Here is a 24,340-nt window from a genome sequence, read left to right as displayed (position 1 = left end):
ATCATTATTATTATTTTTATTTTATCTTTAGTTTGTTGTAATTATTATGTTACGGTGCATTTGAATATATATACATAGAATTTGCGCCTTAGAAGTCAATAAATTATCATTATTATTATTATTATGAATTGCTCGAATACCTAACCGTCCAACCAGACAATTGAATTTATATTTCCCAACTTATGATCTTTATGTCACTCTGAAAGAATTATTGGTGTACTTATCATGATCTGGCATGAGCACTCGGCTAATTGTAAATTATTTTTCTTTTGCAGCTACTGTACCAACGCCGACGAGTAAGTGTATCATAATTACTGCCAGAGTTGCGGTTACGCTACTGTTTTGAGCAATCCAATGATACCTCGCCAAAAAACAAGTTCGATCAGTTCTTTTCAAACTGCAAGACGTATTGAGACTGATTTATTGACTGATTGTTAACCTCAAAGGCTCACTCTTTGATTATAACACAATCCGTTTAGGAGATGTAAGATTATATTAGAAGACGCTTTACTAAACCCAACAATAAGTTCATTTGCATAGAAACATTTCCTGCAATTGCAGGGTAATTTTCAATTAAGAGTCGGTAGTACTCAAAAATTGCATTGGTTTTGCTTTGATTCGCTCTGTAAATGGTTTAGAAAACTCGCCCCACCATCGAAATCAGTGATAGGCGAAGCTAAAACCAATTACGATTTGTTCCCCTGCGTCTTCCCGCGCTTCAGGCATTTTGTTTGTGTTTTTTTCTAAAAGTTGTGAAATACCACAGAAGATAATTTTGTTCATTCGAATGGCGGCTGTGATAAATTTGGTTTGAGGTTAAGAAACTTAATCGAAATGTGCTCCATGCGATGAATAGCAAAAGTAAAGTATAGCTATTTTACAGAACCACCCCGTGCCGTGGCACTGTATCCCCTGAACAGCAGAACCCAAGGACGAGACATCGGCCCCAGGAAAAATAAACCCGGGCGTCCCAGTCAAGTACGTTTGGCCTCTGGACCAGACAAGTTTCCACGGGGATCCTTCTATTTCACCGGTCAGCGTGGTAGCTACATCTATTTCCCTAATAATGGTGGCATTGATACCAGAAACTCAATTACTCTCCTAGCTTGGGTCCACCCTGAGAAAGGTGGTCCTATATTCCACTACAACCCGCGAGGCTCGGGCGTAAGCTTCTGGATCTTAAGGAAGAATACCTTGTATGTAAAGTTCGTTCGGCGCTCCGGTCGTGGGTCGTTTATTCTGAGAGCACAAGGTATTCGCCCGCGGATGTGGAACTATATTGCTGCAAGTTATGACTGTAAGACCGGGCTAGCTACCCTCTGGCGCGAGTCAACGCCCATTGCACAGAGAAATATCGGAAGAGGTTTGAGGCTCGCTACCAATTATCCCGCGATTATGGGAAGTAGACCAGGATCTAGAACTCGTTTCCGTGGTCGGATTGCTTGTATGCAGGTGTTTGATGTGGCACTAACGGGACCTCAGATGAACAAGCGACGTAATGTTTGTTTCAGAGGTGAGCACTACTGGATTTGACTCTCGGCTATTACGCTATACCATATCTGAAAAAAAAACTACACCACTTCGTACACCACAGGAATTCTATACGTTGATGAAAATTCGTTAAAAATATCGCTTCATTCTGCAAATTTGTGTGATAAAACTTCAAGTCTCTTCCAGAGAATACCATCTAAGCCCTGATCTTTTTGGTTCCTCATGGGATAATAGCCTAGCTCTCACAAATCGAAAGTGAAGAATTTTCACAAGTTTTTGTAAAAGAAGAGTTCCAAAAGCGTAAGTCATAAAAATTCCTCACTAGTTGCTTTAGTTTTTTACCGACCGTTATCATAAAGTTATACTAATTCAGGCGAGAGCGGAGACTGGGGCATTCTTTCGGTCAAGTTACTTATCTTTGAAGCCTAGTTTCGAGACATGCTCACGAAGAAAAAGTATTCATTGAGATATCTTGTTTTATATTTTCCAATAGTTAAATTTTGAGCTCCCATGTGGCAATTATTCCAGTCAGTTGCGGATGTAGACTTCACCCTAAGACTTATTAGTCGGCCGAGCTTAAATCCCTGCAATATTCCACACTTTAAGCTGAGTCGATATGTTTGCTTTTAATTGCCACTATGTGATTTTTTTTATTTTAGGTGCTCCCCCACCAGAGCCGCCTCCTCCAGGTAGGTACTGGTTCTTCTTCAATGACACAAGTTAATTATTGAACTGTGTGACTTCTAGTATGGTCATTCAACACGTTAAACTTTGGGTTACAGATTTCATCTTCCTGATAAAAAGAGCTTAACGTTGGCAGGGAATAATGTCAAAAACGCTTTATATGAATGCATGATTTATTCTAACAAAGATATAGATATCGTGTGGCAACCGAGGGTGATTTTCTGTCTTTCAGAGTTACCGCCTCTTGTAGCCATATTCACTCTGGATGGTGAAACAAAAACCAAAGATATCACTCGTAACAACCCGCCCGGTATCCCATCGCATGTCCGTCCAGCACCTGGACCCGACGGAAATCCCAAGGGATCAACTCAGTTCTTCGGATCGTCAAACAGTTATATCGAATTCCCAAACAATGGAAGGCTTGATACCAGGCGTTCTATGACCATCTTGGCTTGGATTTACCACAACGGGAGGTCTGGGCCTATCTTCAATTACGATCGGCGTGGTTTCGGAGTTCATCTATGGATGGTTGGACCCAGAGTACTTTTCGTTCGTTTTGTTAAACGCTCACGAGGGAGAACATCTTCAGTGGCGACCTACTCTACAAAACCGCGTTATAGAGCTTGGAACTACATCGGAGCCACTTACGATTACAACACCGGTGTCGCTACATTATGGCTGGACTCGAAACCTGTGGCGCGACAGAGCATCGGCCGCTTCGAGCTAGCCACGAATTATCCAATCAGGATGGGTGCGCGAATCGGCGATAAAAGGGCTTTCCGCGGTAAAATCTCCTGCGTGCAAGTGTATAGTATCGCTTTAAACGCGAAACAGATACGTGGAGCACGGAAGCGGTGTTTCAAGAAATGTAAGTTGATCTATGTTGATTGCCTGCTTTTAGAAAGCTATGGTGATGCGTGCTCGTCGAAGTTTAATGCCTAATAAAGACAAGCAAAGGCATTCTTCACGTTGCAATTTACAGTTGAAAAGACTCAATATCGTAAGACACACGATGAAAACTTTGACTTAAGTTGTACCAAAATGGTTTGCACGTTTTCAAACGCCAATTATTTGATGAGTCGAATGGGCCACCAATTTTTTTTTCTTTTTTTTTTTTTTTTAAGTCAGCACACTCATAAAACAAAATATATCATTTTAGGCAAGGTTGTATTTATATAAGCACGATAAACAGAAAACTCATCTTTCATCAAAACTATAATTAGCCTACTGGTTGTTCATAAGAAGACAACAATTGATATAAGCTCAACGTGTAGGATCTGTTTTATTTTTTATAGGAACTTTTATTTTAGGGAGAACAGTTCTATCAAGTTTTGCCTGGGAATACTTGAAAAAAGATTCACAAACTGTTTATGAAATGAATGGAAAGCGTAATGAGATTTTTAATGCAGGCTAGCCCTTTTAACTTTGCGAAACAACAAAATGGTTACTTTTACGAGCAAGCTTTACCACTGTCATCGATTTTCGACATATTTTAGGACAGATCTAATCAACAAATTGACAGTGGTTTAGCGTGGTCTGCACTCTTATCGACAACGATATTCTTCATCACAGTTGTTAAAATGTTGTGGACTCACGAGACGCAGCCAAGCTAAGCCACCGTGGATTTGTTTTTTACCACAACATCGGCGTCAAATAAAACTTTCAGTGCGTGACACGTTGCGTGACACGTTGACGAGAGAAGCGTTTTCTCTACTGTTATCGACAACGGAGAATTGGCCAATCAGATTGCGACAATATTGCCAATGGTGATGGAAAGGCCATTTTAATTTCCTTTATTTCTCGCTCATATTTAGGGCCCATCACAAAGCCAACGCCTCCAGGTAAGTAGGTTTCAATGCTAAAAATAAATGTGTTAAACTCTGGATAATCACTGTGAAAGATATTGCTCAAGCACTCCAAAACCCGAGACTAAAATTGTTTAACTTCAGGAGAGGCGTCTTTTGCCACCGCTGATAAACGCTATAAAAAGTGACAGCTTTTTTGGAGGTTACGGAACTTTCCTCCTTTTATGCGGCGTCTTTTTAAGATTTTGTTTACATTGAGTTTAAGGTCGAAGTCAGAAATAAGGTGAGGCTTGCTATCTTAGATATTGCATTTTTTGTGATAATCACTTTTGTCTCATTTTTCTTTTCAGTCGTAACTCCTACACGTCCTCTGCCAGAAAGTACGTTAAAGTCGTAATTTATCATTTGTCATTTATTATTTATTTGTTATTTATTATTTATTTGTTATTTATTATTTATTGTTTATCGTTTATTATTGGTAGTAGTATTGGAAGTAGCATTACCGTTGGGCTTTGATTTAGAGCCTTTTTTATCTATGAAGCCGGCGTTACTTGTCTTTGCCAAGCGTTATCTCAATGATTTATCAAGTATGGCTTTGTGAACTCGCAAAAATATTAGACCTGTTAATCGAACGAAAGTGTGATATCACACTGTTTATATCGGGCGTAAAATGTAATGTGTTTTGTCTTTCCTTTGTTTGTCGTATCTAGTGTGTAAGATTGGAATAGACCTCGGGTTCCTTGTCGATGGATCTGGAAGCATCGAATACCAAGGAAAGGGAAACTTTGCTCGTATACTAAACCTCATTAAATCGTTGGTCAGCTTCTTTGAAGTGTCTAAAGGAAAGTCACGAATCGGTTTTGTGTTATTCTCTTCTCGACCGATCCCAATTTTTGGGTTCCGACGTTATTCGTCTAAAGTGCAAGTCCTTCGGGCGATCGATCAGGTTCGTTATCCTCGAGGGGGCACGCGCATCGGAAAAGCTTTAGATTTTACCCGAAACTACCTCTTCAAACGACGGATACCTCGGAGGAGAAAGCAGGTGCTGGTGTTGATCACTGATGGTATTTCACAAGACCGTGTTGGTCCAGCTGCAAGTCGCCTAAAGGCCACTGGCACTGAAGTGTTCGCAGTGGGTGTTGGAAAGAACTACAGGCGTAGACAGTTGCACCAGATAGCTACAGATCAGAAGCATGTACTGACCACCTCATTTAGCATGCTAATGACAATTATACCGGGCATAAAGAACCAAGTGTGCCAGCGGCAAAAAGTTGGTGAGTACAGAAGATCTTTACTTCTCTTCTATACCAGGATCGTATTGTTTCATTAAAAAGAAAACAAGATAGCGGTAGAATTCAGGGCACTTTTGTTAATGATTTCATTTTAATGAAACTTATGCGTGAAAAAAGTGCTAAAATCCTGCTTTCAAAAGATGATGATGTGGAGTGGCTTAAAGATGGCTGGTTGTATAGTTGCTCTGCATAAGTAGTTTCCTTTGAAACTTGAAGAGGAAGGATGGGGAACTCACAGCAGTAACTGTTTCAACATATGATTTAGGTTTACTATCTTATTTGTCTGAAAGAAATTATTTTCTATTTTCTTTTCCCAATCTTACTGTGGTAGAGATGATGTTATGACATTTGAAAACCATATCACTGTCTGGATAGCAAAAACACTCGCAGAAACATCACGCATCGAAAATGCGTTAGGAATCATCTCTTCTCCACAACAATTCATTGCTACTTTGTGAATAAGGAGCTCATGAATATTGCACATTTTTTCACTCTGTCTTTCTTAACTCTCAGTACCCACCGTCCGCCCTATCAGCAAACCAACCACTACACAACGAGGTAACTATACAACTATTCTAAATCTCTTATATCGATTTCTTTTGTTCAATTATTCCTGTGTAATTCTTTAAAGTCTGCTTCCTTATCTTCCTCAGCGTGTCTGATTTTATCAGCTAACTTCACCTTTTTTCTTAATATTGCTTGGCATAAATAAAAAAATACAATGATTACGTGCTTTTAAACTTTTGCATTTACTCTCTCGCACCGATACTCACACTTTTAAACACAGCTTTGCGAATTCAGGATTTGCTTTTTTCTACTTAAACTTACAATTTCATTTTCTTTACATCCTATAGTGGAACTTCCCAGAACACTGGCTGTGTATCCGCTGGACTACATCAGGCGCGGACGAGACGTTAGTCGTAATAGAAACCCATCAGCCAGATTTTATGGTGTCACATACAAACAAGGCCCTGATGGCAGACGGGGCGGTTCTTCACAATTTTACGGAAGATCAAGTAGCTACGTGGAGATTCCTAACAAAAGGAGACTAGACGCTAGATATTCCATCACTGTCTGTATTTGGGTATATCACGAGGGACGACGTGGTGTTATACTTAACTACAATCCAAACCGGAGAGGCTTCCAGCTGCGCATGATCAGTCCCAGAGTACTTCAAGTGATAATTGTTCGACGAATAAGAAGGACAACAATCACGGTACAGACAAGAGGAAGAGCTATAAATTACAGGGCTTGGAGCTACATAGCTGTAACATATCACGAGCGAAGTCAAGTAGTGACCATTTGGGTAAATTCCAAACCAGTTGTTAGACGAACAATTGGTAAAGTTCAGTTAGAAACCAGGAAGGCAATCAGACTCGGTGGACAGAGAGGCAGCAGGGAGTACTTCCGTGGTCGTCTGTTTTGTCTTCAGTTGTACAGTGTGGCGCTAAACAGGAAGCAGATTGAAGAGACTAAGAAACGATGCTTCAGGAAAGGTAATGCATCTTTCTTTAGTTTCCTCTTAATTTGAGTTTCTCCATTTTTAATCCCTTACATCAGCCAGTTCATTTGATTCAACATGAATTACCATTGGCTCGTTGTGTTTACCTGACATTTGATTTCATAACACTCAATCGAATGAATGCTCTCTGATAGCTTAAGTTTTACTTAACTTTTGTCCTTTGTTTTAGTGCTCATCACAACTCCAACTCCGACGCGTAAACCTACACCTGCTCCAAGAGGTAAGCCACAAATCCGTGACGTAATATGGCTTTTATCTCCTCGTACTAATCACACGACACCAGAACCTGTATTGAAATTGAATAAACCGGCACCAATAGATACCTACGAAATAAAACATATCTATTCCTGGGATCAAGACATCAATGATATATCAATGCAACATTATTTAGCTTAAACTCATGTCCGATCTTAACACAATGCAAAACTCGTCTAATTTGTTCAGGGTTTGCGATTACCTTGCGGTAAGTGACATAACTTTCTTAGCGAGATAACATCTTTTGGTGCTCCGTATCCAAATGATTCCAAGAACATTCTGCCGTAGTGCAGTATTTTGAAAAAAATTACCTCTGGTCATTTTTTTTTTTATGCACAGTTTGCACAGCCCGTGTTGACCTCGGCTTCCTTATTGATGCGAGCAGCTCTGGAAGGAGAAACATCCCACGTATCGTTCAGTTTTTGAGGGAGACTGTTCGCCGGTTTACCATCACGAGTAGAGCGGCACGTATAGGGGTGATAACATATGCGTCTCGTCCCAGTCGAATTATTGGATTTTCGAGATACACTCGTGGTCAAATTTATAATGCCTTTAGAAGAATTGGTGTTGTTGGACGCGGAAGGTATCTAGGTAGGGCATTGGCATATACCAGACGTTACCTATTTGGAGGAAAACCTCGGTGTGGGAGGCGAAGAGTTCTGATTGTTGTGACGACGGGACAGTGGGTCGATAGGGTAAAGAGACCAGCCGAGGCACTTAAGGGAGCTGGTGTGGAGATATTCACGATTGGTATTGGCAGCATCAGAAGGACCAGTCTGTTACGAGTTACAACTGACACAAAGCATGTATTTATGGTTGGGTATACACAGCTTTTGTCCATTGTAAAAACATTAAAGGACAGGATTTGTTACTCTCCTGGTAAGTTTAATTTAGGGACATGTGTCTTCACTACTGTGAAGTGACGGGACCATAGTAATTTCTGATCACTCGTGACCTTCCTAAAAAACCCTTTTTTTCGTCTTCGGAGCAATCTGTTTTAATTAATATCTGTCCTATAACCTTTATCAAGATCAGATCTATTTATCATCAGTAGCTGAGCTTAGTTGCCGCGTTAAATTTAACGTTCAGTGTAATTCTCGGGCTGGTTATCAGCACACTAACCACAGCAATGAGACAACAGCAATTTCTGATTACTCGTGACCTTCCTAAAAACCCTTAATTTCATCATCAGAGCAACTAACCATGCCTACCATGCATTTGATAATTATTCGTACTCTCTTTTCTTAGTTATTCGCCGTGGAGCAGTTGCAGTTTATCAGCTCACCGGCGCCTCCAAGAACCGTGACACCAGTGGATACGTCAACCCACCTGCCACATTTGTAGGTGTTTACTACGCACGTGGCCCAGACAATCATCCACAAGGAGCCCTTTCCTTTAGAGGAACAAGAAACAGTTATGTTTTGATTCCCAATAACGGCTGTCTGGACACAAGATACTCACTTACAATTATCATGTGGGTGTATCCCGAGAGCAGTGGACCTTTGTTACATTTTAATCCAAAAGGCTGGGGTGTTCACGTGTGGATCATAAGTCAGTTCAGACTTTTCGCTCGGTTTGTACCTCGCTCACGCAAATCTGTGACAGCTGTATACAAAAAGATAAAGCCACGCCAGTGGAACTATATAGCTGCATCCTACGATCGACGAACGGGTCTGGCCACCTTGTGGCTAGATAGTCTTCCCCTAATTCAACGCAAAATTGGTACGTTCCGTCTTGGTCTTGCCACCAACTACCCCATAGTGATTGGAAGTAAACCTGGTGATCGTCGCAAGTTCCGCGGGAGAATTGCCTGTGTACAGATGTATAACTATGCTATGAGTGCTGCACAGATTCGAAGTAAAAAGAAGCAGTGTTTCCGCGCAGGTGCGTGTGAGATTTTCTGATTTTCGTTTATTCTTGTTCGTAAAGGATACTACTTCTTTAGACACGTGCAAATTTGTTATGCAAACAATTTAGTTAGTCAAAAGCTTATCATGGAGAGTTTTTCGATAAAAATCTCACGTGCTATCTGTTACACGGGAATGTTATAGTAATTGTAATAGTAATCAAAGTTTAATGTCCTTACGTGGGGCATGGTTACTCATATTGCCCGAGCTAGAGGCTCAGGTATGAAACGCAAGACAACAACCCACCCATCCCATCCCAGGGGAAGGACATCCATCACACAGTAATCTCCTGCGTGAGAAATTAACTTCTCCTACCCCTAACCCTAGAGGAGACGGGACCTCCATTTATTCGTCCCTATCCGAGAAGGCTAGAATATCTAAACCATTTCTTGATGTTATAGAAAGGCAACATATTCTTCTCAAGTATTTTAAGACCTTGAATGTTGGTCCAGCCGGGGCTCGATTCCTCGACCTCCCGCACATCAGTCTATCCATTGAGCTAACCGAGAGGCGGTTAATAGTGCAAGTGTTAAATATTGCAAGGGGTATTCAAATTGGAAGTGTGCAAGCGTTTGTTGCGATTTGGAGTAACACTAATGTTTTTTGTGGGGAGATGATGTTATCGCGATACAAACCCATACCATGGATTCAATCCCGAAATCCTGGAGCAGACACTTTAAAACTAACGAATACTTTGGATTTGGAAAAGTTTTGAAGTCTTATTCTCGGAAAAAATGAAACGTATCTACTCCTTTGACTAAATTAATTTTCCTATCCTTTCAGCACCCACCTATCCAGTCACAAAACCAACCAGTACGCCAAGAGGTGAGCAAAACATTCCATATCTTGTTATTCTCGTAAATCACGAGTTTGATACCAATCCCGTAATCAATTGATGAGATCGCAGTGTACCCCTACGCTTGATAATAGCATTGCTTAATAGTACAAGGAGAATTCAAATTGAAAGGGTGCAAGTATTTATTGCCATTTGGAGTAGCACTGCCCTACACCTAAAAACAGGTAGTAACCATTAAAGTCTAAAGTTTGTCTGCTAATTTTTTTGTATCTCTTATGATTATTCTATTATCCCGCAGTGGAACTTCCTAGAACACTGGCTGTGTATCCGCTGGACTACATCAGGCGCGGACGAGACATCAGTCGTAATAGAAACCCATCAGCCAGATTTTATGGTGTCACATACAAACAAGGCCCTGACGGCAGAAGGGTCGGTTCTACACAATTTTACGGAAGATCAAGTAGCTACGTGGAGATTCCTAACAAAGGGAGACTAGACGCAAGGTATTCCATCACTGTCTGTATTTGGGTATATCACGAGGGACGACGTGGTGTTATACTTAACTACAATCCAAACCGGAGAGGCTTCCAGCTGCGCATGATCAGTCCCAGAGTACTTCAAGTGATAATTGTTCGACGAATAAGAAGGACAACAATCACGGTACAGACAAGAGGAAGAGCTATAAATTACAGGGCTTGGAGCTACATAGCTGTAACATATCACGAGCGAAGTCAAGTAGTGACCATTTGGGTAAATTCCAAACCAGTTGTTAGACGAACAATTGGTAAAGTTCAGTTAGAAACCAGGAAGGCAATCAGACTCGGTGGACAGAGAGGCAGCAGGGAGTACTTCCGTGGTCGTCTGTTTTGTCTTCAGTTGTACAGTGTGGCGCTAAACAGGAAGCAGATCGAGGAGACTAAGAAACGATGCTTCAGGAAAGGTAATGCAGCTTGATTTAGTTTCCTCTTAATTTTAGTTTTTCCATTTTCAATCCCTTAAATCAGCAAGTTCGTTTGTTTCAGCATGAGTTACCATTGACTCGTGGTGTTTACCTGACATTTGATTTCATAACACTCAATCGAATGCTCTCTGATACCTTAAGTTTTACTTAACTTTTGTCCTTTGTTTTAGTGCCCATCACAACTCCAACTCCGACGCGTAAACCTACACCTGCTCCAAGAGGTAAGCCACAAATCCGTGACGTAATATGGTTTTTATCTCCTCGTACTAATCACACGACACCAGAACCTGTATTGAAATTGAATAAACCGGCACCAATAGATACCTACGAAAAAAAACATCTCTATTCCTGGGATCAAGACATCAATGATATATCAATGCAACATTATTTAGCTTAAACTCGTGTCCGATCTTAACACAATACAAAACTAGACTAATATGTTCAGGGTTTGCGATTACCTTGCGGTAAGTGACATAACTTTCTTAGCGAGATAACATCTTTTGGTGCTTCGTATCCAAATGATTCCAAGAACATTCTACCGTAGTGCAGTATTTTGAAAAAAAATTACTTCTGGTCAATTTTTTTTATGCACAGTTTGCACAGCCCGTGTTGACCTCGGCTTCCTTATTGATGCGAGCAGCTCTGGAAGGAGAAACATCCCGCGTATCGTTCAGTTTTTGAGGGAGACTGTTCGCCGGTTTACCATCACGAGTAGAGCCGCACGTATAGGGGTGATAACATATGCATCTCGTCCCAGTCGAATTATTGGATTTTCGAGATACACTCGTGGTCAAATTTATAATACCTTTAGAAGAATTGGTGTTGTTGGACGCGGAAGGTATCTAGGTAGGGCATTGGCATATACCAGACGTTACCTATTTGGAGGAAAACCTCGGTGTGGGAGGCGAAGAGTTCTGATTGTTGTGACGACGGGACAGTGGGTCGATAGGGTAAAGAGACCAGCCGAGGCACTTAAGGGAGCTGGTGTGGAGATATTCACGATTGGTATTGGCAGCATCAGAAGGACCAGTCTGTTACGAGTTACAACTGACACAAAACATGTATTTATGGTTGGGTATACACAGCTTTTGTCCATTGTAAAAACACTAAAGGACAGGATTTGTTACTCTCCTGGTAAGTTTAATTTAGGGACATGTGTCTTCACTACTGTGAAGTGACGGGACCATAGTACTTTCTGATCACTCGTGACCTTCCTAAAAAAACCCTTTTTTTCGTCTTCGGAGCAATCCGTTTTAATTAATATCTGTCCTATAACCTTTATCAAGATCAGATCTATTTATCGTCAGTAGCTGAGCTTAGTTGCCGCGTTAAATTTAACGTTCAGTGTAATTCTCGGGATGGTTATCAGCACACTAACCACAGCAATGAGACAACAGCAATTTCTGATTACTCGTGACCTTCCTAAAAACCCTTAATTTCATCATCAGAGCAACTAACCATGCCTACCATGCATTTGATAATTATTCGTACTCTCTTTTCTTAGTTATTCGCCGTGGAGCAGTTGCAGTTTATCAGCTCACCGGCGCCTCCAAGAACCGTGACACCAGTGGATACGTCAACCCACCTGCCACATTTGTAGGTGTTTACTACGCACGTGGCCCAGACAATCATCCACAAGGAGCCCTTTCCTTTAGAGGAACAAGAAACAGTTATGTTTTGATTCCCAATAACGGCTGTCTGGACACAAGATACTCACTTACAATTATCATGTGGGTGTATCCCGAGAGCAGTGGACCTTTGTTACATTTTAATCCAAAAGGCTGGGGTGTTCACGTGTGGATCATAAGTCAGTTCAGACTTTTCGCTCGGTTTGTACCTCGCTCACGCAAATCTGTGACAGCTGTATACAAAAAGATAAAGCCACGCCAGTGGAACTATATTGCTGCATCCTACGATCGACGAACGGGTCTGGCCACCTTGTGGCTAGATAGTCTTCCCCTAATTCAACGCAAAATTGGTACATTCCGTCTTGGTCTAGCCACTAACTACCCCATAGTGATTGGAAGTAAACCTGGTGATCGTCGCAAGTTCCGCGGGAGAATTGCCTGTGTACAGATGTATAACTATGCTATGAGTGCTGCACAGATTCGAAGTAAAAAGAAGCAGTGTTTCCGCGCAGGTGCGTGTGAGATTTTCTGATTTTCGTTTATTCTTGTTCGTAAAGGATACTACTTCTTTAGACACGTGCAAATTTGTTATGCAAACAATTTAATTAGTCAAAAGCTAATCATGGAGAGTTTTTCGATAAAAGTCTCACGTGCTATCTGTTACACGGGAATGTTATAGTAATTGTAATAGTAATCAAAGTTTAATGTCCTTACGTGGGCCATGGTTACTCATATTTCCCGAGCCAGAGGCTCAGGTATGAAACGCAAGACAACAACCCACCCATACCATTCCAGGGGAAGGACATCCATCACACAGTAATCTCCTGCGTGAGAAATTAACTTCTCCTACCCCTAACCCTAGAGGAGACGGGACCTCCATTTATTCGTCCCTATCCGAGAAGGCTAGAATATCTAAACCATTTCTTGATGTTATAGAAAGGCAACATATTCTTCTCAATTATTTTAAGACCTTGAGTGTTGGTCAAGCCTGGGCTCGATTCCTCGACCTCCTGCACATCAGTCTATTCATTGAGCTAACCGAGAGGCGGTTAATAGTGCAAGTGCTAAATATTGCAAGGGGTATTCAAATTGGAAGTGTGCAAGCGTTTGTTGCCATTTGGAGTAACACTAATGTTTTTTGTGGGAAGATGATGTTATCGCGATACAAACCCATACCATGGATTCAATCCCAAGATCCTGGAGCAGGCACTTTAAAACTAACGAATACTTTGGATTTGGAAAAGTTTTGAAGTCTTATACTTGGAAAAAATGAAACGTACTCCTTTGACTAAATTAATTTTGCTATCATTTCAGCACCCACCTATCCAGTCACAAAACCAACCAGTACGCCAAGAGGTGAGCAAAACATTCCATATCTTGTTATTCTCGTAAATCACGAGTTTGATACCAATCCCGTAATCAATTGATGAGATCGCAGTGTACCCTTACGCTTGATAATAGCATTGCTTAATAGTGCAAGGAGAATTCAAATTGAAAGTGTGCAAGTATTTATTGCCATTTGGAGTAACACTGCCCTACACCTAAAAACAGGTAGTAACCATTAAAGTCTAAAGTTTGTCTGCTAATTTTTTTGTATCTCTTATGATTATTCTATTATCCCGTAGTGGAACTTCCTAGAACACTGGCTGTGTATCCGCTGGACTACATCAGGCGCGGACGAGACATCAGTCGTAATAGAAACCCATCAGCCAGATTTTACGGTGTCACATACAAACAAGGCCCTGACGGTAGACGGGACGGTTCTACACAGTTTTACGGAAGATCAAGTAGCTACCTGGAGATTCCTAACAAAGGGAGATTAGACGCAAGGTATTCCATCACTGTCTGTATTTGGGTATATCACGAGGGAAGACGTGGTGTTATACTTAACTACAATCCAAACCGGAGAGGCTTCCAGCTGCGCATGATCAGTCCCAGAGTACTTCAAGTTATAATTGTTCGACGAATAAGAAGGACAACAATTACGGTACAGACAAGAGGAAGAGTTATAAATTACAGGGCTTGGAGCTACATAGCTGTAACATATCACGAGCGAAGTCAAGTAGTGACCATTTGGGTAAATTCCAAACCAGTTGTTAGACGAACAATTGGTAAAGTTCAGTTAGAAACCAGGAAGGCAATCAGACTCGGTGGACAGAGAGGCAGCAGGGAGTACTTCCGTGGTCGTCTGTTTTGTCTTCAGTTGTACAGTGTGACGCTAAACAGGAAGCAGATCGAGGAGACTAAGAAACGATGCTTCAGGAAAGGTAATGCAGCTTCATTTAGTTTCCTCTTAATTTGAGTTTTTCCATTTTCAATCCCTTAAATCAGCCAGTTCGTTTGTTTCAGCATAAGTTACCATTGACTCGTTGTGTTTACCTGACATTTGATTTCATAACACTCAATCGAATGCTCTCTGATAGCTTAAGTTTTACTTAACTTTTGTCCTTTGTTTTAGTGCCCATCACAACTCCAACTCCGACGCGTAAACCTACACCTGCTCCAAGAGGTAAGCCACAAATCTGTGACGTAATATGGTTTTTATCTCCTCGTACTAATCACACGACACCAGAACCTGTATTGAAATTGAATAAACCGGCAACAATAGATACCTACGAAAAAAAACTTCTCTATTCCTGGGATCAAGACATCAATGATATATCAATGCAACATTATTTAGCTTAAACTCATGTCCGATCTTAACACAATGCAAAACTCGTCTAATTTGTTCAGGGTTTGCGATTACCTTGCGGTAAGTGACATAACTTTCTTAGCGAGATAACATCTTTTGGTGCTCCGTATCCAAATGATTCCAAGAACATTCTGCCGTAGTGCAGTATTTTGAAAAAAATTACCTCTGGTCATTTTTTTTTTTATGCACAGTTTGCACAGCCCGTGTTGACCTCGGCTTCCTTATTGATGCGAGCAGCTCTGGAAGGAGAAACATCCCGCGTATCGTTCAGTTTTTGAGGGAGACTGTTCGCCGGTTTACCATCACGAGTAGAGCCGCACGTATAGGGGTGATAACATATGCATCTCGTCCCAGTCGAATTATTGGATTTTCGAGATACACTCGTGGTCAAATTTATAATGCCTTTAGAAGAATTGGTGTTGTTGGACGCGGGAGGTATCTAGGTAAGGCATTGGCATATACCAGACGTTATCTATTTGGAGGAAAACCTCGGTGTGGGAGGCGAAGAGTTCTGATTGTTGTGACGACGGGACAGTGGGTCGATAGGGTAAAGAGACCAGCCGAGGCACTTAAGGGAGCTGGTGTGGAGATATTCACGATTGGTATTGGCAGCATCAGAAGGACCAGTCTGTTGCGAGTTACAACTGACACAAAACATGTATTTATGGTTGGATATACACAGCTTTTGTCCATTGTAAAAACACTAAAGGACAGGATTTGTTTCTCTCCTGGTAAGTTGAATTTAAGTACGTACGTCTTTACTGTTGCGAATCGATGAGACCAGAGCAATTTCCTATCACGCGTGACCTTCCTAAAGACGCTTTATTTTAATCCTCAGAGCAATCTATTTTAATTAATGTCTATCCTATAACCTTTATCAAGATCAGATCTATATATCATCAGTAGCTGAGCTTAGTTGCCGCGTTAAATTTAACGTTCAGTGTAATTCTCGGGATGGTTATCAGCACACTAACCACAGCAATGAGACAACAGCAATTTCTGATTACTCGTGACCTTCCTAAAAACCCTTAATTTCATCACGCATTTGATAATTATTCGTACTCTCTTTTCTTAGTTATTCGCCGTGGAGCAGTTGCAGTTTATCAGCTCACCGGCGCCTCCAAGAACCGTGACACCAGTGGATACGTCAACCCACCTGCCACATTTGTAGGTGTTTACTACGCACGTGGCCCAGACAATCATCCACAAGGATCCCTTTCCTTTAGAGGAACAAGAAACAGTTATGTGTTGATTCCCAATAACGGCTGTCTGGACACAAGATACTCACTTACAATTATCATGTGGGTGTATCCCGAGAGCAGTGGACCTTTGTTACATTTTAATCCAAAAGGCTGGGGTGTTCACGTGTGGATCATAAGTCAGTTCAGACTTTTCGCTCGGTTTGTACCTCGCTCACGCAAATCTGTGACAGCTGTATACAAAAAGATAAAGCCACGCCAGTGGAACTATATTGCTGCATCCTACGATCGACGAACGGGTCTGGCCACCTTGTGGCTAGATAGTCTTCCCCTAATTCAACGCAAAATTGGTACATTCCGTCTTGGTCTAGCCACCAACTACCCCATAGTGATTGGAAGTAAACCTGGTGATCGTCGCAAGTTCCGCGGGAGAATTGCCTGTGTACAGATGTATAACTATGTTATGAGTGCTGCACAGATTCGAAGTAAAAAGAAGCAGTGTTTCCGCGCAGGTGCGTGTGAGATTTTCTGATTTTCGTTTATTCTTGTTCGTAAAGGATACTACTTCTTTAGACACGTGCAAATTTGTTATGCAAACAATTTAATTATTGAAAAGCTAATCATGGAGGGTTTTTCGATAAAAATCTCACGTGCTATCTGTTACACGGGAATGTTATAGTAATTGTAATAGTAATCAAAGTTTAATGTCCTTACGTGGGGCATGGTTACTCATATTGCCCGAGCCAGAGGCTCAGGTATGAAACGCAAGACAACAACCCACCCATACCATTCCAGGGGAAGGACATCCATCACACAGTAATCTCCTGCGTGAGAAATTAACTTCTCCTACCCCTAACCCTAGAGGAGACGGGACCTCCATTTATTCGTCCCTATCCGAGAAGGCTAGAATATCTAAACCATTTCTTGATGTTATAGAAAGGCAACATATTCTTCTCAATTATTTTAAGACCTTGAGTGTTGGTCCAGCCTGGGCTCGATTCCTCGACCTCCCGCACATAAGTCTATCCATTGAGCTAAACGAGAGGCGGTTAATAGTGCAAGTGCTAAATATTGCAAGGGGTATTCAAATTGGAAGTGTGCAAGCGTTTGTTGCCATTTGAAGTAACACTAATGTTTTTTGTGGGGAGATGATGTTATCGCGATACAAACCCATACCATGGATTCAATCCCGAAACCCTGGAGCAGACACTTTAAAACTGACGAGTACTTTGGATTTAGAAAAGTTTTGAAGTCTTATTCTTAGAAAAAATGAAACGTATCTACTCCTTTGACTAAATTAATTTTCCTATCCTTTCAGCACCCACCTATCCAGTCACAAAACCAACCAGTACGCCAAGAGGTGAGCAAAACATTCCATAACTTGTTATTCTCGTAAATCACGAGTTTGATACCAATCCCGTGATCAATTGATGAGATCGCAGTGTACCCCTACGCTTGATAATAGCATTGCTAAATAGTGCAAGAAGAATTCAAATTGAAAGGGTGCAAGTATTTATTGCCATTTGGAGTAACACTGACCTACACCTAAAAACAGGTAGTAACCATTAAAGTCTAAAGTTTGTCTGCTAATTTTTTTGTATCTCTTATGATTATTCTATTATCCCGTAGTGGAACTTCCTAGAACACTGGCTGTGTATCCGCTGGACTACATCAGGCGCGGACGAGACATCAGTCGTAATCGAAACCCATCAGCCAGATTTTACGGTGTCACATACAAACAAGGCCCTGACGGCAGACGGGACGGTTCTACACAGTTTTACGGAAGATCAAGTAGCTACGTGGAGATTCCTAACACAGGGAGACTAGACGCAAGGTATTCCATCACTGTCTGCATTTGGGTTTATCACGAGGGACGACGTGGTGTTATACTTAACTACAATCCAAACCGGAGAGGCTTCCAGCTGCGCATGATCAGTCCCAGAATACTTCAAGTGATAATTGTTCGACGAATAAGAAGGACAACAATTACGGTACAGACAAGAGGAAGAGCTATAAATTACAGGGCTTGGAGCTACATAGCTGTAACATATCACGAGCGAAGTCAAGTGGTGACCATTTGGGTGAATTCCAAACCAGTCGTTAGACGAACAATTGGTAAAGTTCAGTTAGAAACCAGGAAGGCAATCAGACTCGGTGGACAGAGAGGCAGCAGGGAGTACTTCCGTGGTCGTCTGTTTTGTCTTCAGTTGTACAGTGTGGCGCTAAACAGGAAGCAGATGGAAGAGACTAAGAAACGATGCTTCAAGAAAGGTAGGTCTAACCCAGTTTTAGTTGTCTGCAGCTGCACTTCCGTCGCCAAACTTAAAATATGGCTCTTTTAAGTTCCCAATGGCCTCGTTCAGGCTTTTTTTTGTTTTGAACGATTATGCGTTACAAATGACTTTGATTTCTTAGAGTGTAGACGTAATCTATTTCACTGCATGTGTTTTTCTTTTCTTAGTGCCCTGTACAACTCCAACTCCGACACCCGCTCCCACACCAGCTCCTAGAAGTAAGTTACTTTCTTATTTGTGAGATGTTAAGTATTACATAATGCAAAGAAGACTGTGAATCATTAAGTTTTCTTTATAACAGTTTTCTCGAGATAGAATGATATGTTACGTTGGAACCAAGGTTCTATGAAAAGGGTTGTTTGATATTTGATTAATGGAAACCCCCTCTATACTTTCATAGTGATTATGCGAAACGGGATTGAGGGGTTTCCTCAGACGCCAAGAGTATTTTAAATGGAACTGATGGACAATTCCCCTCTCCATGAAGCGTACAATTCCTTGTAAATAAATAATTTGAATATATCAACAAAGTTGAAATGGTGAATTGGCCACCGTTACGGTTATAAAAGCTGACGTTTCGAGCGTTAGCCCTTAGTCGTTAGCCCTTCGTCGATTGTCCTCGATGTTGAGTTGATTATCCTCAACTTTGCTGATATATTCAAATTATTTCGTTACCCCCACCGACGCAGCGCCTAACAGTTTCTTTAGAAACTATCAGCCTTTATTCCTTGTAAATAAGTTGAGGAAATGCTGTGTTACTTTAAAAAATACTCTCTCTACCTGGTGATATATGATGTTCAAAGCGCTTGTTCGCTAAATGATGGAAAGATGTGGTATGCGTAACTTACTTGTAACCTCGTTTGGTAGGGAAAGGTTAACCACACGATATACTGTTTAATTCTCGACATAACTCGTACTTTAAAACAATACGACATCTCCCCACGATCTTGATTTTTTAAAATTATTCTACTTTCTTTTCACAGTTTGCACAGCCAGAGTTGATCTCGGTTTCCTTATCGACGCTACGAGTCGTGTGGGACGAAACATCCAGCGAATTGTTCAGTTTGTACGAGAAACTGTTCGTCGATTTACCATCTCAAGTAGAGCCGCGCGTATTGGAGTAGCAGCGTACGCATCTCGTCCTAAAAGAATCATCGGATTTTCTGCAGCATACAATCGGCAACGAATTTACAAAGCCGTCGCTGGAATTCGGGTTCTTAGAGGCGGAGGGAGACTTGGACGAGCATTGACCTATACCAGATTAAATCTTTTCAGAGGAAAACCTCGTTGTGGAAAACGAAGAGTTCTTATTGTTCTTACCGCGGGGCGGTGGATTGACAGGGTGAAGAGACCAGCCGACACACTTAAGGGAGCTGGTGTGGAGATATTCACCATTGGCATCGGCAGCATCAGTAGGACAAGGCTAGTACGGGTTACAACTGACACCAAGCATGTATTTGTGGTTGGGTATAGACAGCTTTTGTCAATTGTAAGAACACTAAAGGACAGGATTTGTTACTCTCCTGGTGAGTTTCCTTGGGAAATATCATTTTATACAGCCGTAAAATGATGAGATGCCAAGAAGTTCTGATTAAAAGTATTTTTTTATATCAATAATGTAAATTAGCCCCGATGAAGAGTTTTTTAAGTTGGCCTTTCAGCGTTATTTCTTCGTCAGCTCGAAACGTATTATGGATAAACTCTTTACGATGGCAAGTAAACATTATTAACTCAGTTGATAAAAGCAAATTATCTTGTATTTCCCTGCACCGTCGCAGCACCATAGTTTCTCTAGAATCATACCCCTTTCTGAATAGGCATGTTGGTTTGAGGAGCAAATATTATTGTTCTTTTTTTAAGCAATTTAATACATTTCGATTGTTTCTCCTTACCATTTTTCCATGATGAGATCAAGGTTTCACTTTGAAGGCTGAAAATCGAAAGATCACCTCTGGTTATCTTACCCCTGTTAATTCTTAGAACTTTTTTTTCTCAGTTATTCGCCGAGGGTCTGTTGCAGTTTATCAGCTTACGAGCGCCTCAAAGAATCGTGACATCAGTGGATATGTCAACCCGCCCGCCACATTCGCAGGCGTTTACTACGCACGTGGCCCAGACAACCATCCACAAGGAGCCCTTTCCTTTAGAGGAACAAGAAACAGTTATGTTTTGATTCCCAATAACGGCTGTCTGGACACAAGATACTCACTTACAATTATCATGTGGGTGTATCCCGAGAGCAGTGGACCGTTGTTACATTTTAATCCAAAAGGCTGGGGTGTTCACGTGTGGATCATAAGTCAGTTCAGACTTTTCGCTCGGTTTGTACCTCGCTCACGCAAATCTGTGACAGCTGTATACAAAAAGATAAAGCCACGCCAGTGGAACTACATTGCTGCATCTTACGATCGACGAACGGGTCTGGCCACCCTGTGGCTAGACAGTCTCCCCATCATTCAACGCAGGATTGGTACATTTCGTCGTGGTCTTGCTACCAACTACCCCATAGTGATCGGAAGTAAACCTGGTGATCGTCGCAAGTTCCGCGGGAGAATTGCCTGTGTACAGATGTATAATTATGCTATGAGTGCTGCACAGATTCGAAGTAAAAAGAAGCAATGTTTCCGTGCAGGTAGGTGTAAAAACTAAACAGTTGCAAGGGGTTTTTGTACATTGTTTGTAAGCATATTTTGAAACGAGAAACATAAAGCTTTAAGGCAAACCTTAGAAGGTCTTAACTTTCCCTTTGGAGAGCAACGTTTCTCAAGTCTTTTCTAATGGTGTGAGTTAGTCTGTGGGAATAATGAGCCACAGCAACGATAACAAGCAAATTCTATTGATATTTTCTTTGGTTAAACTGAACAGAGAAAGAATAATTTTCAGCAATAGCATCAGTAAAGACGAACTCGTCGCAAGCCTTTTTATACATGGTATGGAGCAAGAGTACATTTTATCATATAAGGATGAACGTAAAAACACCCGTACGTGGCACCGTTGTACGTACAAGCAGTACGTTCCCAGAAACCGTGGAACATGTGCAAAAATTCTATGTATTGAATTATTGTTCACGGAGCTGCATTAGGGTTAAAAAGTTTGTCAAGTTGAAAGTTAGAAAACGAACCTCTCACTCAGTAACGGAGATCGAGAAGCTTTTAAAAGATGGATTGTATCTTGAACGACAATCTGAATGCTTTAAATTTTTTTGTGAAAAGTTATCTGGTCAGACTTCAAGGACATTTTACTCGAACACAACTCATTTTCCGACAGGCCTTTTTTGATCTATTGTTATTCTTGTCACTGATTGGTTGCTGATGTTTATCTTTTTGTTCAATTTTCAAGTTGTGACCCCATCGCCGACCATTCCAACTAAAAAACCGATACCGACAAAACCACCAGGTGAGCAACTCAGCGTCCTCTTAACTATCTGTCTTAATTATAAAGCGATTTACATACCCAATTCACTAATGATCTCATCATTTGGCCTTAACTCTTGAGCTCCTAAGATCTGATTGTAAATTCTCCCGTGTAGCTGCTACTTATTTCCTTGTAAATTAGTAACAAGAATTTGGTGTTAGATCAATATAACAGCTTCCACCTGATAAGTTTGAACATTCTCATAACCTGTGTATTGGATAATGCGTGGATACTGTGGGAAGAAGTTACGTGTTGATCATAAAGAGTTCAATGAACAGCAGGCTCTTATAACGCTTTGCTTTCTTTCCAGTTTGCCGCTTGAAAGTTGATCTTGGGTTCCTCGTGGATGGCTCTGGAAGCATAGAAAATCGAGGCAAAGGAAATTTCATCAACATTCTCGATTTTATCAAGACTCTCATTAGTTTCTTCCCTATCTCTGCGGGCCAGACCCGGGTGGGTATGGTAGTATTCTCCACTCGACCATACCCGATATTCCGTTTTAACCGATATTACACCTTGCCTAGCGTTATTAAGGCAGTTGATCGTGTGAGATATCCATATGGAGGAACAAAGCTGGGAAGAGCCCTCACTTATGTTTCAAGGTACGTGTATGAAGCTGTTAAATATATCTTATTAACCAGGCGCGAGGGCCGTACTGGGAGAATATCGGCCTGAGGTCTTGACAGTACGGACCGAGCGCTGCGAGGTCCGTACAAAAAAGACCGAGGGCCGATACTCTTCCAGTATGGTCCCGAGAAAGCTTGGTTAATAAGAGATTTATTATACGACTGAAGTTCAAAGGGACACAAGTGCGGTATCATTCGGGACCATTCGGGACAGTGCCCGGTCCAATACTGAGAGAATATTGACTGGCAATAGAGCATTTTGATTGGTTGATTTTAGTTATTGGCCCTCTGACTGCCCGAGTCGTGTAATAAGTACAAGTAATGAATGCATTTTGGAAGGAATATTTTATACTAAAATATTCTTCTGCGTACAGCGACTTACTTTTAAGATTCTCGACTCTTTGGTTTTAATAGTCAGCACTTAACTTTAAATTGAACCCATAACTGGGATCTTTTTTTTGTGTGTGTTCTGTAGCAAGATACTTGACTCTCACAGATCCTCATTCCTTTCAGGAGAGTATAAATAGTTTTGCACACCAAAACAAAAACTGGATTCATTATTTTCGAGTACCACACCGTAGCGTCCCCGAATGTTTTTATTACTGAGATAACAACCTAATCCGTTGAACGGAAGGCCGAAGGATTACATAAGTGAAAAGAACTAGAAAGCACACTTGTGGTCAAAATGAAAACGTGGCGGTTACAAATGGAGTAACGGTTACTGAAGGGCATGAGCGGTCGCTAAGAAAATTGTCGGCATCCGCTGGTTTTACTAGGGACTTTAAGCAGTCAGGACGTCAACGGCACGGAAGACGTCGATTAAAAAATGAGTTTCTACTTTTAGTTAGAATTTCGAAAATGGCTGCATGTGTTTGCCGTCTCATAGGGTGCCAGACCTCAAACTCAACATAACGCATAAAAGTAGCGTTGAGTTCCAAATGTAAATTAAAATTATTTGCCGCCGCGGTTTCGGTTCGAAGACGACGCAAATTTGGGTGATTTCACGTTGTTGTTTTGCAAAGGACGGCTAAGAAATGTACAAAGTTTTAAAACGCACGTATTGAGCTATTGTTCTGTCAATTAGATCTATTGTTTTTCCACGTTCTCGTTGCCGTAGCCGTCGTGGTTTGCTTGAAGTCCCTACTAATTTACTTAGTACGGTTCCGCTGCACTAACAACCACCCCCAGAAGAACTCGTAGTCCCTCCAGGCCACAGAAAGCAGGATCTAGCTTCAGAAGTACAGTAGCAGGCAACTTGTCCTTTGAGTTTGAACCAAGTAATGCAAAATCAATCAGGGCTTAATTTATCCTTTAACATGTGTACATGTGTTCTTAATCAAACGCAAAATTCGTTAGAACAAAGAAAACGATCATCGACCGCCAAAAGGTCTTGATCGTTTAAAGAAATTCTTCTTATAAGTATCATTTAAAATACAAGGAGAATAACGGGGAGAATATACATGCTGATATTTCTTGTTCTTATCCCATCCAGGTACTTATTCCCCCGAGGGAGATCGAAAGGTAGAAAGCCAGTTCTTGTTATCTTGACAGACGGGATTTCGCAAGATAATGTAATAGGTCCCGCCGAGAGATTGAAACGGAAAGGAGTGGAAATCTTCTCTTTGGGGATTGGTCACAAGTTTAGAAGGCTTCAGCTGCAACAAATGGCTTCCAGTCCTTTGCATGTGTTCACAGCCGGGTTCAGGAGACTGAGCACTGTTCTTGGTGTAATTAAGAACAAGGCCTGTACGCCCTATGTGCCGCGTAAGTGATC

General features: G+C 41.3%; 1 protein-coding gene across 1 annotated transcript; it reads left to right on the top strand.

The window, feature by feature from the left end:
* Nucleotides 1-889: 889 nt before the first annotated feature.
* LOC111338208 (uncharacterized) lies at nt 890-24,338 on the top strand. The gene is made up of 28 exons (XM_088742447.1): nt 890-1,513; nt 2,151-2,180; nt 2,408-3,111; nt 3,990-4,016; nt 4,125-4,182; nt 4,331-4,360; nt 4,691-5,254; nt 5,786-5,830; nt 6,127-6,768; nt 8,298-8,933; nt 9,740-9,781; nt 10,051-10,692; nt 10,884-10,934; nt 11,308-11,847; nt 12,218-12,853; nt 13,656-13,697; nt 13,967-14,608; nt 14,800-14,850; nt 15,225-15,764; nt 16,109-16,744; nt 17,551-17,592; nt 17,862-18,503; nt 18,694-18,744; nt 19,510-20,052; nt 20,523-21,158; nt 21,866-21,922; nt 22,251-22,542; nt 24,059-24,338. The coding sequence occupies exons 1-28, from the start codon at nt 1,267-1,269 to the stop codon at nt 24,336-24,338; spliced, it is 9,348 nt and encodes a 3,115-aa protein (XP_088598573.1). The 5' UTR covers nt 890-1,266.
* The last annotated feature ends 2 nt before the right edge of the window (nt 24,339-24,340 follow it).

This window comes from Stylophora pistillata, chromosome 13 (genome assembly GCF_964205215.1).
Source record: "Stylophora pistillata chromosome 13, jaStyPist1.2, whole genome shotgun sequence".
Classification (NCBI taxonomy): domain Eukaryota; kingdom Metazoa; phylum Cnidaria; class Anthozoa; order Scleractinia; family Pocilloporidae; genus Stylophora; species Stylophora pistillata.
This window is presented reverse-complemented; position numbering and strand designations above follow the sequence as displayed.

What these genes read in the sequence shown, in the direction of transcription:
- LOC111338208 (XM_088742447.1), top strand. Translation starts at nt 1,267, where the DNA reads ATGTGGAACTATATTGCTGCAAGTTATGACTGTAAGACCGGGCTAGCT. An exon ending in CGTGCTCGTCGAAGTTTAAT is followed by an intron (nt 3,112 to 3,989) that starts GCCTAATAAAGA and finishes GCTCATATTTAG; the next exon opens with GGCCCATCACAAAGCCAACG. An exon ending in TCCCACACCAGCTCCTAGAA is followed by an intron (nt 18,745 to 19,509) that starts GTAAGTTACTTT and finishes TTCTTTTCACAG; the next exon opens with TTTGCACAGCCAGAGTTGAT.